We start from the raw sequence: 17,716 nt of genomic DNA on the forward strand, positions 1-17,716 counted from the left end.
AAAGTAACAGCCCATTATTTTTCCGCCCTGAACAAAGGCTTTCAGCAATTCGAGCGCATGTCGTATGCTACCGCTTGCTCTTTGACATGAGTTAGTGATCGCAAATCCGAGACGTGTAAGGGAAAATGGTAATGCTCTAATAGGAATGTAACGGGGTCGTTTGATGTTTGAAAGCTCTTTATCTGCGGTTTAGGCCCGGTTTCCACCAAAGCGGAGAGGAGATGAGGAATCTTCTTTGAATAACCAATTATTTCGGAACCGAACTGACCGGAGAGATGATGTGGAAATAACGAAATCTGATTGGTTATTCAAACACATCTCTCCTTGATGGAAACCGGGCCTTAGGAACATGTTAGCTATTGTTCATGATTTACGAATATAGTCACAATATTTATGGCCGTCTGGCCTAGGTAGTCAGAACAAAAATAATCTAGAACTTAAAGTTGTACGTTATACAAAAACATACTTCAATCTCACGAGGTTAACCTGTTCTTTGGCTTGTATCAAAAGGTCTGGAAAACAGTTCCATTATATCCCCAACAATAACTAAAGGACGTTATGCAACACCAATAAGAGTACTTGCCCTTGGGTGCGCGATTAATCCGGCGTGCACGGCACGTGGCCGGGCCCATGTAAGGAAGTCCCACGGAGTTTGGATGGTCGTCGGGAATTCGCTACTTTTTGTTATGCTAAAGTTTGGCACGCGGAAAAGTCGTGCAGTGAATTCCTAATGGAGTTTCCAAAGAAAATGGGTCGTTTTTCTTAAGTCGGACCATTTTTGATGATGGTGATACTGTAAGTTCGCAATATTAAAGAGTGATTTTCATTATAATAATGTAAATTGAATAATTTCTTCGCAGTTTATCTTGAGGTATGCAATGCAGATAACAAGTCTCTGGGATGCAATGTATCATGGTAAACTATTTCCATGCACAAGCGTGGGTGCTTGCTGCACCGGTGAAACTATGTCGTTGCTCGGAGTGTAACTATGTAAGGCATCGGTATTACTCATCCGCTAGCTAGATGCACTAACTGTTGAGAAAGATTTATGTGCTGGTAGCACAAAGTGCACACCTTCAAATGTAGAAATTTGATTTGATTTGATACTTACAATGTAACAGTCCATAATACTTTTGGTTTAAGAAACTTTGATTTGGATTCAGGTTATTGTCAAATACACACGTTCAACAATTCACTTGTCATGTAGAGATATTTATAACAGTCTCTCATACATAAGCTGCTCTGGCGTCTGTATTAGATCCTGACATCTCATTTTACTGCGCGTAATCTAGTTTTGACGTCTATTGGGCACATCCTCATGAGCCCATCTCTTCGCACGCCCACACCGCAATCCTCACAAAATGTAACGGATATTGTTAGTTTTGTTGTGTACTCTGTAATTTATAAGTTACACTGTGCGTGGATGACGTACCATGCGGGTATGAACAGTATTGAACAGTCTTGGTCTCAGATCATAGAAGGGAATAGATGTGAAACGGGGGCGTGGCGCGTGTCTCCGCGATATGCCCAGAAACGAACATCGGCCGCGTAGCTAGGTTAGTCGCGATTCAGTCGTACTGAGGAAATGTTCTCCGATATTTTGGATAATGCGTCGTTACGTGCAATAAAACAAGTGAAACGAAGAACTACAGGAACAATGGAGTCATTTACTACATGTAAGTATTGCAAATCCATTGGTATTTTGGTTATAAATAAAAAAAACTTAACATTTTTACGAACGAATTCAGTGCCGTAACAGTTACTGCAATATCGAAATCAGTGGTGATAAAAATTCTAACACACTTGTACATTGACGATTTAGTTAGCAACTACTTTATGTCATGCTTAACTACTGCGCAATGTATTTAATTTCTTCCGATATCCACTGTCGTGTGAAAATACACAGTACGGCCGCATGTGCCGGTCGTAACATAGTGCCGTGCTCGTGTTCTAATGCGGTTTCCTATTATCGATAAATAGAAGTAAATTGTAATTTTCTATTTTGTAATTTTAAATAAAAATGATGTGTTACTTGCGATTATAAGATTTTACAAAAAACAAAAAATAACAGTAGAAGTAATTAGTAACTGTCAACTATGTAATTACTGTAAGAGCTAGTTGAAAGCCTAATAATAGGCATTATTTTTGATAAACATAATATGCGGTACGCAGATCGTCATAATTAAAAAGTAAATGCGTGATAGTAGTTAATAATAACGTATAATAATAAAAAGGTTTTCATACATAAGCATTTTGTGAAACCAGTTTCGAGCCTTGCCCCTAGCGATTTAAAGTATCGATATCTTGTCGACTCCATTTTATCTTTGTTCTCTCACTAGTTTTCAAAGTGTGCGTCACGTCACGCGGCCATTGATTGGCCATAAGGCACGCCTTCTGGCCAATCACAGCACTTTTAAGCCGGTCGCACATGTTGTCGTAAACTCTCAGTCGCTTTGTTTTTACACAGTTGAATGTGTGTGTGGGAGCTGTGTTGGGGGAAATGTGGGGACACTGGTTCTCGTTGTAGTTACGCGCGACTTCATATCTATTCTCTTTCTATGATCTGAGGTCTTGGTTGATAAGTCAATACTCTGTTCTGGTACCGACCGACTATCTATAAATCAGGACAAATTAGCAATTGTATTTTAGTAGCAATTAGTTGCGTCTGGATTTTACGACTGTGGGTGTAGATCATTGCGCGCCATGAATGTGGCTGGAAATAACAGCAAAATTACGCTTGTGGTGCCACTACCACTGTATTGTAGCGTAATTCTGCCGTTATTTTCAGATACACGCACATTAACACGTTGTGTACCAACTTTTACGACTCGCGAGGGTCGTTGAAGAGGTTGGCGCCAAAAACGTGTTTGTAAAGTTCATAATGACTTTGACCTGACTGCAAGTTTACCGAAATATAATTGTGTTTGTTAATTGCAGCGATCCCGCCGGAGATCAAGGAAGGCCCCGAGAACCTGACCAAGGTGGACGGCTCTGAAGCCGTGCTGAAGTGCCGGGTGTTTGGTGCCCCCAAGCCTATTGTACGCTGGATGAGAGACGAAGTGGACCTTACTGGCGGAAAGTAAGTTCTATATCTACATATAACACCTATAACATGGGTCTAGCTAGACAACAATACATCAGCCGGACGAGTGTTTGTTCACAGAAGTATTTATTTATAGCAATGTCAAAACAAAGGCACTCGTGGACATAGTACTGATATAAAAGTAGACGAACTATCGTCGTCATGTATAGGAAGATTTGAACCAACAATGTTCATACAAGTTTAACAATAAAATTTTGCTCTTATTTTCACTAGTGCTTGATAGCAAATCAAACATCAGATATCTGTGTGGACATCGATTGAGTTAAATCTTTGTCTGAAAGAAAGAAGAAAGAAAGAAAGAAAAAATGTTTATTTGGTACTAAAATAATGATACACATTGACATTAAAAAGTGAAATAATACAATTGTTGTACCAAATTGGTCTCTGCTCAGTATGAGGCCATAACGTACTCGGGAGCACGTTACGGCCACTGGTATTCTGCAGAAACCATGAGAGAGGGGCACTTGGCCCACAGCGAATGTTACAACTCACAACATATTATTTGTGCTATTTTGCGCTATGGAGCATCTTATAATGAATATAATGTATAGTAATAATAATAAATATTTTATGAGAGAAAAGATATAATTATGTGTGTATAATCATTTAGATATTTATATTATATACGTTTAGGTAGGTACTTTAGATATCCTTTTGTAGAGATAATAGATGTAACTTTAACTTTACCTTGAAGGCTCTGACTGTGTCACTATTACGAATTGGTGGAGGAATGTTGTTCCAACATTTTGTTGCTAAGTAGGTACCTGAAGCTGCCACGAAAAGCAGCAGTCTTGTAAGGAGGACATATCAATCGATCTGTAATACGTGATTGGCGTTGCGTAAATTTCAATTTGTTAAACAAGTAGGGAGGACTTTCATAATTTATTACTCCAAAAAGAAGACTCGCGAAATGCATTACTCGTCGTGACTCCATGTTAAGAAGGTCACTTCTATTTAAATATGGCGGCTATGATTTATTTAACTGCCAGTCAATTGACTTGTTTCATTGATTTTATTGATTCGTTATAATCGAAGTTTATTAGAGCGGGGCGACAACTAATTCAATAATGAACATCAAACGAGATAAATGTCAGCACTTGCCCTTTGATACCTTTCCTTACAGGTGCGATCCTCGAAATAGCCTGGATAGGGCGATCGATACCGCGATTAATTCGGCGACCTTTACTAATGGTCCTGTTGCTAGCGCGGTTTATGTGCTACGTGTTGAGCTTTTACGAGCGAGTTTCTGCATTAATTGAGTTTCGCCTTTATTTGCTTACGATTAGTTTGTTGTATTCGAAAGGATTAACCATGTTACATTTATTTTAAAAATATTAGTGTCACTAAAAATATACGCCCCTATTCAGAAGCGATGCTTGCTTAAGAGAAGCAGCAAATCGAACGCACAGCGTTGAATAAAGCTCTGTGACAGGTTCGTGTGTCACCCTGTGCGTCCACCAATGTTTGTGAATACGGGCGATAATCTCTATACATCAATAAGGTCTTCGTAGTCGAGAGTTCAGATAGTTGGATTATCAGTATGACACAAACACAACAATCCTAGAATGTGTCACTTCCGAAGTAATTGCCCACTCAAATTGAAAACAAGAGGGATAGACTGGTCGGTGCCACAACAAAAAAAGCACACGATTATACGTTTAGTTCCAATCAGTCCCCTGGGATTCTCCAAACGTATTTGATTCATCGTTTAAACTCCAATGTCCCTACAAAAACATTGTATTTTATTCTAGATATAACATCACCCCTGATGGAGATCTGGTGATCCGCGACGTGTCGTTCACGGATGTCGGAACGTACCAGTGTTACGCGAAGAATAAGTTTGGAGAGAAGTCTGCGTTTGGATCTTTGACTGTTAAGAGTAAGTACTTTTCTTGGTCTATTTAAAATCCAGGAAAGGAACAAGCATTGTATAAACATCAGAGCCCGTTAAGCCCGTGGGATCAGTTGACCGCTTTTGGTTTTTTGTGGGTGACTCAGCCACTAACCGAACAGCCCACGGGCTCAGTCTGCTACTTTCTACCCTTTTTGTAGTCAACCCAGTCCACTTCCAGTATGGAGATTTAATCGACCATGTGATATGACTATTTGATTTCACTAGTTTTTCTATGTCTATGTCTATGGTATTGTCTATCGAAGTTCAACATATACAAAACAATTCGCAGAGCACACCGTAATCACCGACAAGCCCGAAAACTACGAGGTAGCAGCAGGCTCAGCGGCGACTTTCCGCTGCAACGCCAACGCCGACGATTCTCTCAAGTTAGAAATCGTCTGGCTCATTGACGGGCAGCCGATCGACTTCGAGAGCCAGCCGCGGTACCGCATGACCAACGACTATTCGCTGCTTATATCCGATACTACGGAGCTGGATTCCGGAGAATATACGTGTATAGCGCGTACCGCGTTTGATGAAGCGAGCGCTCAAGCTACGCTTATTGTGCAAGGTCAGTTTTAAAATTCAGATATTAAATAATTATAGTTTACAGTTTTGCTTCTATTTTAGAGACTTAAATTGCAGTCATTGATATTTCTAGCGAAACTATTGGCCAACAGTGTCTTGTGATTGCATTCCCCAACACTTGATTGATTTTCACGTGGGTGTGATGTGTTCATAAAATTTTTGAGGGCTGCATTCGCGCCTGTGTCAACCCTTATTATATGACGAATGATTATAATTTATAAACCACCACAGAAAAAGATCGATGAAAACAATGGTTTTGAACAATCATAAAATTAAAAAGTGTGTCAATCGATCGGTAGTGACATCATCACCTATCGATTGCCATAGTACACACGTTATCTTGGCTTAACATCACACATTGTGTAGGCAAACACTAGGATTAATAGTTCTCTATAGTGTAAAACATGATGGTGTTTATTGTCCGTAGCGTAGTGCATATCTTTTCATAAAGGTAATCATTGTCACCTGTCATCCGTTTTGCAATGGAGGGAAGTCGAACCTTAACTTCGAACTCCTCCTATGTTCTTCTGATTAATTTCGTTGCGGGTCCAATGAAAATTTAACTTTCCCCCGGGACAAACTTGAACTTCACTGGTTGGGATTTTTATTGACGGTCAAGCTATAGATCCTGGCTACACAGGAGTTGCATCGGTGGGAACGAGAGGTGGAATATAGTGTAAACCATGAATGTTGTTAATGAACAAGTTGTTTCTTCTCCATCAAAATAACAGACAAGCCGAACCCGCCGGCTTTAGAAGGCATCGAGTGCCACGAGAAGGTAGCCAACCTCCGCTGGAAGCCCAAAGGCGACAATCGAGCTCCCATCCTGCGCTACAGCATCCAGTACAACACCAGCTTTACGCCCGACTCGTGGGACGCGGCCAGTGACAACGTGCCTGCCATCGACTCGCTATGGACCGTCGAACTCAGCCCCTGGGCCAACTACACCTTCAGGTATCGTTCGTTCGAGGATTTCTTTGAATCCCTTGAGCTGCCACCAAATGTTTTACGAGGTCTCGAGATTGGAGTTTTAAAAAAACAGTTTGTTAAGTATTTAAAGTTTATTCACTTTTTTAAACATTAATTTTAAAGACAACCCGTTGCAGCAAGCTCTCAAACCGAACTAAACTTTACAGTGGGGTCTCTGGCGCTCCCATAGTTTAGAAACGCTGACTCGGCGCAACAGCGGCGGGTCAGCCTTATTCCATACAAAGACCGGGTGTAACAGTTCGTTTCAGCCGAATGACGTCCACTGCTGGACAAAGGCCTCCTCCAAGGTTTTCCACAATGAACGGTCCTGCGCTGCCCGCATCCAGGCTCTTCCCGCGACTTTCACCAGATCGTCGGTCCACCTAGTTGGAGGCCTGCCCACGCTACGTCTTCCAGCCCGTGGTCGCCACTCGAGAACTTTTCTGCCCCAATGGCCATCGTCTCTACGAGCTATGGGCCCCGCCTTAAGGTAGGCTGCATGGCATTCTAGGATACTGTACAGAGGACCTAGCGTGAGTTTAGATCAACCGCTCTCACACTCAGCCCACTGTACATTATTATCTATTCTTACTCCGTTGGCATAGAGCCCTAAATTGATCCAAAGTGAGGGTTCACTTTGGATCTTTGGATGGTATCCACCACATTACACCAGCGGTATCGAGAGCAACCGTCGACGAGTCGACCTTCTAAGATTATGCTTTGCGGCACTCCGATCTGGGGGCGTAGCGTGAGTTTACATCAAACGTCACTGGCGAGCGCGTTAAAAAAAATATATGAAGATTTTAGTTTTTGAAAGTTTCCGCTAGGGGCGCTGTACTCCGTCATACATTTAATGTCATTTTTTACGCAGTCGACATCGAATGCGTATGACATAGTGTACACCCTTGTACAGAACATCCTACGGCGAGCATCCTAGCCCAGCTGATTATATAAATATTCTCACGTGTACTTTTCCAAATAAAGCCACGATAACCGAACGGTGAAGGGGTCGGACTGGCCGACTCGTGATCCGGGGAACGCGGGTTCTGTCACCGCCGCCGCTCGACTATTGTGTTGAGCTCACTCGTGATACAAGCATATTATAGCTTAGTACGAGGGGCTAACGGGACAATTAGTAATTTGTGTAATAACAAAATTACTAATAATCTTAAAAAAATGTCTACAGCCAGTTTGAAAAACCACTGATGATGACGTATGTAAATACTACCCGTTCGCGCTAAGTTTGCTGGTCCGTGGAATGCGCGTCCCCTCCCCCAACCGCGATTAAACGCAATTAGTTAGTGATTAACGCAATTAATGTGTCTTATTTTACGCAAATACACAATTTTTATCAATATTAATCAATAAAAAATAATTTAAATATATACTCAACATCAAATAAACCGCACCTTCCGCGACGCGAACTTTAAAGATTTTCTTTTGACACAATCATGGTGTCCCATCAATATTGGTGTTATTTGAAAGCCCAATAAATAAACTTAAAGAAAAACACATTTAATTTCTTAATAAACGATTAACATATGCCATAAATGTGACTTAAAAAAAGACCTCACTTGAGGCTCACCTCTGGGATCAATTAGACCAATTTTTATGGTTATAAAACCAAATAATGACCTCACATGTCATCTTTAACAGGTGGATAGCGATTAATCCCAACTTAACAGTTTTGTAGCCATAAAAGTTGGCTCAAGCGTAACTACCTGTTTTTTGAAGAAGTGACTGGATCCTTCTAAAGACACATTTTTGGGGTAAAAACCTTTCCTTTAATGAAACGAAGTTTAGAACTAGGCTTTTAAATGGTGCCAATATTGGATGGAAGTCGGGATGAATACGTTTGAAAGTGCTTGTCGCGGGAGGTGCGATTTATTTGATGTCGAGTGTAGTTTGCTATAGTTATAGACACTTCTCTTCGAGTGACGTCATATCGCCAGCGGCAAACTTATCGCGAACGGATAGTACTAACGTGTCATATCTTCCGCAGAGTGATCGCATGGAACAAGATCGGGCCGTCGGCGCCTTCGCCACACTCGGAGGTGTGCACGACGCAGCCCGACGTGCCCTACAAGAACCCCGACAACGTGGAGGGAAAGGGCACCGACCCCACCAACATGGTCATCTCTTGGTCGGTCAGTATCTATCTATATCTAAAGCCCGGTCTGTGAACACGTAGAATTTTGTCCAATGACCCCAAGCTACCCATCCTTATCGCTCACAGACCAGACTATATAAAAGCGAAAGGTCACTGATTGACTGACTGACTCATCACTAAATCTCAAAAACTAAAAGTGCTAGGAGTCCCAAATTTTGCATGGGGGTTCCTTGTAGAACATAGGTGCTCACTAAGACGGGATTTTTCAAAATTCAACCCCTAAGGGGGTAAAACGGGATCCACGCGTACGACGTCGCCGTCGCTAGTAATAGATAAACTCAAGCGCAGATTAATTTACCTTTACAGGGCTCTGTAAACATATTGCCACCACAATTTGAACCTTACTTCATTCATCATAAGGTCAAAACCCAATGAAATTTCATCATGTGCCTTATAGAGGGTTAATCGCTCCTGGATAAATTTATAAACTCACATGTCGATCAGTGTAACTCAAAGTTATAAAATCATTTATTGAATAACTGTCTCAACAGCCCAAAGAGCTACTCTCTCCAGGCGAGATAAAGTACAATTTAGAAGAAGAATACTCCCAAGCCGCTTTCGGCTACGGTAACTACGACAAAATTCCTTTATAGTCCAGTCAATGAATGCCTTAACGACGGTGTAGAGAGAAATCCGTGGAACACAATTTCTGACCTCGGGACTTTATTTAGCCTAGTTAGGTGGTGAACATAGCAAAAGTCCCCGCCCTTAGCCCTTGAGCCGGCGGGGAGAGGGGGGTTTAAAGGTACCACTTTTCGGTTTTTCGCTTAATCCTCGGAAACTATGCGTCCTAGTGACATGACTACTATGAACCAAAAAAAGCTTATTCAATTTGCTACAGGTGAGACCGTCAAGTTTTTCTATATCTTGTATAGTTTTTGCGGCATCTGCTCTAGAAGGTCTGTAAAATTGGAAATTTTCTTGTTGTCTTACATGTTCCTTTCAGGAGAAAATCGACTAAATCAACATTGAGCAAACACTATAGACATGCGGGAGCATGTTAAGCCTAGTTCCAGGGAGGGGACTGCACCGTGCGTATATTTAGACGAACCAATTAGAGCCACTTTTGACTCCTCATCATTCAAAAACTGCTGTGCATTAACACTTCAAATTTGGCTCATGTATTGAGACTTGCAAGATATACATCAGCTTCAAATTTCATAAATATACCTCAAACGGTTATTTAGGTATTGACGTTCAAAAATCGATATTTAGAGCACTAAAATCTATCTATCACATGTGAAATGTTAAAATTTACTGGTTTTTTATTTGTTCCTATGTATTTACATAACTACCTTTCTGGATGCCAAATTTGAACCTTCGAGGTCATCTGGAAGTGGTTAGAATTTGGTCTATAGGTCAGACATGTAGATTTTTGGACGTCAATATCTAAAGAACCGTTTGAGGCATATTTATGAAATTTGAAACTGATGTATATCTTGCAAGTCTCAACACATGAGCCAAACTTGAAGTGTTAATGCACAGTAGTTTTTGAGTGATGAGGAGTCAAAAGTGGCTCAAAGTGGTTCGTCTAAATATACGCACGGTGCAGTCCCCTCCCTGGAACTAGGCTTAACATGCTCCCGCATGTCTAGAATGATTGCTCAATGTTGATTTAGTCGATTTTCTCCTGATGGAAACATGTAAGACAAAAATAAAATTTCCAATATTACAGACCTTCTAGAGCAGATGCCGCGAAAACTATACAATTTATAGAAAAACTTGTCGATCTCACCTGTAGCAAATTGAATATGCTTTTTTTGGTTCAAAGTAGTCATGTCACTAGGACGCATAGTTTCCGAGGATTAAGCGAAAAACCGAAAAGTGGCACCTTTAAACCCCCCTCTCCCCGCCGGCTCAAGGGCTAAGGGCGGGGACTTTTGCTATGTTCACCTCCTAACTAGTCTAAATAAAGTCCTGAAGTCAGAAATTGTGTTCTACAGTTTTCCATCTATAATGCTTTATTGACTGGACTATTAGTCCGTAATAAGAGTAATAAAGTACAATTTACACATTCAGCAAAGCTGTAAACAAGTGAAGAATGTCATGCGCGTGAGTTATTATCATCGTGCGTATTATTCTGTATTGTATGTTCCAGAAAATGCCTCAAATCGAGCACAATGGTCCTGGATTCTACTACTTAGTGTCATGGCGACGCAACATCACTGGACAGCAATGGGAAGAGCAGCAGGTATTTATTCGAATAAGTATCCTCAGCAGCTTATGAAATGCTGCTTTATACAATGATCAAGAAATCCTGAATGATAATGAAAATCTTTGCAGATTCGTGACTGGCAGCAGACAGAACACATTGTCCACAACACACCCACTTTCCAACCCTACAAGATCAAGGTATGAAAATGATTATGAAAATATATTTTATTTATATAAGCACGGGTTACATTTTGCATAACAAAAGAATAAAAGCAAGATGTATTTTATCTATCAATAACGTATGTCGAACGAATCTCATTAACGTTAAAACTAAAACATAAAACAAAACCGTGTAACGTATTTTTAATTTCCTCCAAAAGGTAATCGCCGTCAACTCGAAAGGAACATCAAACGTCACCCCAGTCGAAGTCATCGGGTGGTCAGGCGAAGATGTCCCTCTTCAGGCACCTTCAAACTTCACCCTCGTCCAAGTGACCACCGGTACCACCGCTCTCCTGAGCTGGAATTCGGTCGCCCCAGAAACCGTCCGAGGACATTTCAAGGGGTACAAGATTCAGACTTGGACCGACGGCGAGGAGGACCGTCAGAAGGAGATCTTGGTCAAAGCTGACGCGACAAACACTCTAGTCACCAAGTTCAAACCGTACAAGAAGAACAACGCGAGGATCCTCGTCTACAACGGCAGGTACAACGGGCCGCCCAGTGACGTCCTCAGCTTCGTGACTCCCGAGGGAAAACCCGGCACCGTCAAGTCCTTCGAGGCCTACCCGATCGGCTCCTCGGCCATGCTGCTCAAGTGGGACAAACCCGTCGACGAGAACGGAGTCCTCACCAGCTACAAAATCTCCTACCAGAAGGTCACCGGCACCGCGCTGGGGCCGCTCCAGGAGAGGAAGAAGGAGATCGACCCGAGCTTCGACCGCGCGAAGTTGGCCGGATTGGAACCGAACACGAAGTATCGGATCGAGATCCGAGCGAAGACCAAAGCGGGGGAAGGGGATAAATACTTCGTCGAGCAGACTACTAAAGGGGTAGTGAACGCGGTGCCCGATGTTCCTCTGTTTACGACTTCGACGTTACCGGCTAAGGAGGGCACGGCTCATATCCTAGTGCGCTGGTTGCCGTCGTTGGACGGGCATGCAGGGACGCACTTCGTGGTGTGGTACCGACTCCAGGGCCGGCCGGAGTGGCTGCGCACCAATGACGTCACGGACGACGACTACGTCATCCTCACGGGGCTGGAGCCCGGCCAGCTGTACGAGGTCAAGATCACGGCGCACGACGGCGAGTACTTCAGCACGAGCGAGATACAGGACGTGGACACTACCATCGGTGAGTCATGTGAGTTAGAAGCGCATGGTTCTTTTATTTTTTTATCTTATTTTGTAAAAAGGTACAGTTACAGTTTATAGAATACCGCTTACTCATAAGATGTACTTTTTAAGTTCACACTCTTTGTTTTTTGGAATAACACAGTGATCGCGACCGGTTTAGTGATTCTGCCTACAGCGTCGGCCGCTGTGACGTCATAAACAGAAACACGGATTTGGGTCTCATCGCCGGGAGTTCGCCGGCGACTGTCGCTGTTCAGTCTGACACCGCTAACGCTATGGCCGGTTTCCCACTATGCCGGACGGGCAGATCTCACGGTCCGGTAAAATCGCCGGAAGGCCTAGCGGCGGTACAAATTGTATGAAGCTGTTCATATTATCCCGGATCCGGCTTTTTCGCCGAGCCTGGCATTTTTACCGAGCGTTTTGTCGCTACAAAATGCCGGCAAAATCACCGGACCGGAGTAATGTGAACGAGTTGCGGCCCACCCCGCCGCGCCCGTGCTTCCCGCCCCGCCCCGCCCGTGCTCCCCGCACTTCATTCGGCTCGGATTTCGGATCCGGTGATCCGGTGTAATGTGAACACCCTTGTCCGGTGTCCGGTTTCCGGCAGAAATGCCGGTCCGGCATAGTGGGAACCCGGCCTATCTTTCCAGTTTCGCAAGTCACGTAGCCATAATATCCATCATTCCATCACCGGGGTACCAGACGCAGGTCAGCGTACCATCCCTACATATTCGACATTCCACAAGCTCGCACTAAGCGTTTCGATAACTCTTATAATGCGAACAGTAAAATTAAATAAAATAAAACAGCTAGGGACTGGAATTCGCTGCCTGCTGCTCTGTCTCCGAACATTATAATTGGGTATTTGACACCATTTCCCAATAATTCTAAAGCACAACTTTTTGAAAAAGTTACTTCTTTCTGGTCTTCAAAACTTAATTAATTTTTAATTACCTGTAAATTACGATTTTTGGTTGGTTGCATTATAATTGAAAAAAGTATTTTCATTGAGTTGGTAAAATTGTGACGTCACATGCTAGTATCGCCGTACAAAATCTATGGGAGAGTGTCGTTTTGACAGTTTTAAAAAGTACGTCAATTGATTGGTGGTGTCAAATACCCTATTCGGGCCTTTTCAAGGGAAGAGTGAATAGGTGCTTACAGGGCAAATATGTCATCCTAGTCTGCATCTCACTTAACACCAGGTGCGATTGTGGTCATATACCTGATTTAATAAAAAAGAAGAATCTGTCGTGATAATATGTTCAACTTCAAACCACAATAATAATTTGCTGCCCACAGCGGCAGCGAATATCGCTCAGGTCGCTCTAGCCGCGCCGCGATACTTGATACTAAATACCTGAGCGAAACCCGCGCGGTATGTACCTCTACCCGCAGCGGCAGCGAATGTCGCTCGGGTTTGAATAGGCCTTTATAGTGAGCACAGAATACGGTAGCCCTCATGGATTTGGTGGTGTATATGTTACGGCTAAAGATAGGTGCGAACATAAACTTAAGATTAGCCGGCTAAACTTAAGTTTATCTTCGACGTGGTGTTAATGTTAGTTTCTTCTATCTTTAGCCGGCTAAACTTAAGTGTAACCGTAGGCCCGTGGCTAAAAATGTAGAAGGAAATGGAAAAGGAAACAATGTAATAATGTTTACTATTTTGACACGAAAACTTTATTAAAAAATAATCACTTTCATTACACGTAGGCACTTGAAATTTGGAAGGGACGTAGCTTAGGTACCGTAGAGGTGCACTAAGAAAGGAATTCCCGAAACTCCCATGGGAACGGGAATTAGCGGGAAAATCCATTTGTATGAAAAATCTAAACCGCTTAAGTTAGCTTGAAATTTGGCATGCAGGTATCTTAGTAAACTTAAAGCTTGGTTACAACAGGATATTGCAAAATTCCCACGGGAACGGGAGTTAGCGGGAAAAAACATTTGCATGAAAAAATCTAAACCGCATAAGATAGATGAAGAGGGTAAAACGGGATCCACGCGTACGAAGTCGCGGGCGGCCCCTAGTCGAAAACATTTTTAGCCGTTTCGTTTTGGCTAATGTGCACATTAGCCGGCTAAAGATGTAATATCACGACGCAAACTAACATGTTATCGAACTTTAGCTGCTTCTCGAAAATAAACTTAAGTTTAGCCGGCTAATCTTAAGTTTATGTTCACAACTATCTTTAGCCGTAACATATATACCTATTGTCCACGCTAATTTGACAAGTATCAATCGAATATGTTTTTTTCATAACTGAAGAAATGTTAGTTTTCCTTATTCAGCGCAAGATTGGCGCGGACAATGTGTGTCTATGAGTGGTATTTTAAGGAAATGTATTAATAAATAAAATAAAGAATAATGAATGTTAATATTGTTAACTTGCAAAATCCTAAAGTTGTGTGGATTGTGTAAGCAAAGTTAGTTAATGCCAATAATGTTTAAGGCGCTACCTCGTAAAAGTTTTCGGCCGACTGAATGCCTCGCACACAGAGGGATAGAAATATGATTTCTCAATGCGAGGAAAGGGACAGCAATAGCGCGCGCGGCGCGGAATAAAATAACGTAAGCGACAAAAATCGGAAATCATGTATTTATTGAAAAACCAAACACTATTTAAAGAAAATAACTCGACCAGTACTTAGAATATGTTACTACCTTACCAATATACACAATTTGGTATTGAAATATTAGCATATCTGCTTATAAAACGAAAAACCGAGTAATAGAAGGGTCATCTTTGGATTTTTTTTCTATCGAGAAAATTGTTTCCATTCATGTTTCGGCTTCGACCAGACACTAGATTTATTAGTCAACTATGACATATTTCAAAATAAGAACATAAGTAATAAGAAAAGTACGATTAAAACTAATTCTGCGCTTCTTTAAAACGCCCAATATTCGCAAGGCATCACCTTAAGATGTATTATATTTTCTTAAATTCTTAAAAAAAATTCTTAAATTTTCCAGACGGCCCGGTGATGGTCCGCGACGACAAGATGGCGACGGCCGGCTGGTTCATCGGCGTGATGCTGGCGTTGGCCTTCTTATTACTGGTGCTTGTGCTGGTGTGCGTGGCACGACGCAATCGTGGCGGCAAGTACGACGTGCACGACCGCGAGCTAGCGCACGGACGACGCGACTACGCCGAAGGCGGCTTCCACGAGTACACGCACCCGTGAGTACAGCTGATGCTACACTAGTGTCGGCGGCAAGTACGACGTGCACGACCGCGAGCTAGCGCACGGACGCCGCGACTACGCCGAAGGCGGCTTCCACGAGTACACGCACCCGTGAGTACAGCTGATGCTACACTAGTGTCGGCGGCAAGTACGACGTGCACGACCGCGAGCTAGCGCACGGACGCCGCGACTACGCCGAAGGCGGCTTCCACGAGTACACGCACCCGTGAGTACAGCTGATGCTACACTAGTGTCGGCGGCAAGTACGACGTGCACGACCGCGAGCTAGCGCACGGACGACGCGACTACGCCGAGGGCGGCTTCCACGAGTACACGCACCCGTGAGTACAGCTGATGCTACACTAGTGTCGGCGGCAAGTACGACGTGCACGACCGCGAGCTAGCGCACGGACGCCGCGACTACGCCGAAGGCGGCTTCCACGAGTACACGCACCCGTGAGTACAGCTGATGCTACACTAGTGTCGGCGGCAAGTACGACGTGCACGACCGCGAGCTAGCGCACGGACGACGCGACTACGCCGAGGGCGGCTTCCACGAGTACACGCACCCGTGAGTACAGTTGATGCTAAAGCCTGGTCCGTGAGCACGTAGAATCCCGTCCAATGACCCCAAGCTACCCATCCTTATCGCTCGCGCGTAATTATATTGCTGTCGCGACTGTGCGACGCGCGCCCGCAGTGAATGTGCGAGCGCGACAGCAACATAATTACGTGCGAGCGACAAGGATGGGCAGCTTGGGGTCATTGGACGGGATTCTACGTGCTCACGGACCAGGCTTTACACATACACACCAAATACAGGGCAAACTTTTCTTAACCTTTGTTTGTAACCTGTCATCCGCTTTGCAATGGAGGGAAGTCGAACCTTAACCAGGCCTGTTCATCTCCGCGAGTTATACATCGAAAACAAAACACGCACGATGGCCCACCTACAGATTACTATTCGACAAGGCCTCACATACGAGCGAACATTGACTCACGCACGCGTATTCTTGTAAGAAAATGGTGTACTAAATACTGTGCAGTATTTAACTGCCTAAATAATAATAAAAACACAGAATGTACTTTTTCAAGTTGCCTCAAGACACTGAGAGGTAAATAAGTAGTTAATATTATTCATGATAATTCATGCTAAATCATGTATTTCCTCCGCCATTTTCCGCAGTTTGGCACCTCACGTCACATCATTTTACCGAAGTCAGCCCTATAGCTTCAGCGCAGTGCCGATCACTGACGTTTGTCAACACGCTTGCGTGATGCTTGACTCTTGAGACAGGCTAAATTACACCATATTGTTAATGACATTGAGCATATATTTTTTTAAATACCTTCGCGAAGTAAAACTTCTGTACGTAGTACTTATTATTATTCTGTGGTACAGCTGATGCTATACTATACATACACACCAAATACAGGGCAAACTTTTCTTAACCTTTGTTTGTAACCTGTCATCCGCTTTGCAATGGAGGGAAGTCGAACCTTAACTTCGAACTCCTCCTATGTTCTTCTGATTAATTTCGTTGCTGGTCCAATGACAGTTTAACTTTCCCCCTGGACAAACTTGACCTTCACTAGTTGGGTTTTTAGTGGCGGTCGAGCTGTAGATCCTGGCTACACAGGAGTTGCAGCGGTGGGAATAGTCCCGGAATCGTGCGCGGGCGCTTTCGTTTTTTAGTGGAGGTCTTAAGAGCCAATTATAACCACAATGGTGCTGGAATTAGACCCCACGTTCTCGTGAATGTTAATGTTTCTTTTTTTGTAAGCTCAGTTTGCCACCTCATACATCGCAACAAATCAAGCTCTGTTTAGAACAGAAACTTGTAATAATTTTATCTTTTTAATATCTAATTTTGAATTTCCGCAAAGTAACGTCCGATACTATTAATTTTAGAAACATCTGTCAATTTACTCATCAAACGCGTTTCGTTTCAGCCTTGACAACAAGTCGCGACACTCCATGAGCAGCGGCACCAAGCCTGGTCCCGAGAGCGATACCGACTCCATGGCTGAGTATGGCGAAGGAGAAACAGGTAAAAGAATGTAGTTTTTATACAATACATTAAAACTACAATTTGAGACGGTGATTTAACATTTACGTTCTTTCTGTAGAAGTTGCCTGAAAGCTGCAATGATATATTGCAAGATTTGAAATAATATTTTCAGTTATGAAATATCAAAACTGGTTCAAATGTTAAATCGTTGTCCAAAAAGTTACTTTCAGTGTTGAATACATTCAAAACGTGCTTGCTCTATTACTCGCATAGCAT

The 17,716-nt window shown here is 43.0% G+C and overlaps 1 protein-coding gene across 2 annotated transcripts in view; it reads left to right on the plus strand.

Moving 5' to 3' along the window:
- LOC135074409 (neuroglian) overlaps positions 1 to 17,716 on the plus strand; it is a 45,407-nt gene that overhangs the window by 24,665 nt on the left and 3,026 nt on the right. For both annotated transcript variants that reach the window (XM_063968703.1, XM_063968694.1), the window contains exons 6-15: positions 2,938 to 3,079; positions 4,855 to 4,982; positions 5,287 to 5,568; positions 6,317 to 6,539; positions 8,557 to 8,701; positions 10,823 to 10,915; positions 11,008 to 11,076; positions 11,259 to 12,231; positions 15,217 to 15,424; positions 17,382 to 17,479. In XM_063968703.1, coding sequence (XP_063824773.1) covers positions 2,938 to 3,079; positions 4,855 to 4,982; positions 5,287 to 5,568; positions 6,317 to 6,539; positions 8,557 to 8,701; positions 10,823 to 10,915; positions 11,008 to 11,076; positions 11,259 to 12,231; positions 15,217 to 15,424; positions 17,382 to 17,479 — 2,361 coding nt within the window. The remainder of the gene's footprint in view (positions 1 to 2,937; positions 3,080 to 4,854; positions 4,983 to 5,286; positions 5,569 to 6,316; positions 6,540 to 8,556; positions 8,702 to 10,822; positions 10,916 to 11,007; positions 11,077 to 11,258; positions 12,232 to 15,216; positions 15,425 to 17,381; positions 17,480 to 17,716) is intronic.

The sequence above is a fragment of the Ostrinia nubilalis genome, chromosome 1 (assembly GCF_963855985.1).
Source record: "Ostrinia nubilalis chromosome 1, ilOstNubi1.1, whole genome shotgun sequence".
NCBI lineage: Eukaryota > Metazoa > Arthropoda > Insecta > Lepidoptera > Crambidae > Ostrinia > Ostrinia nubilalis.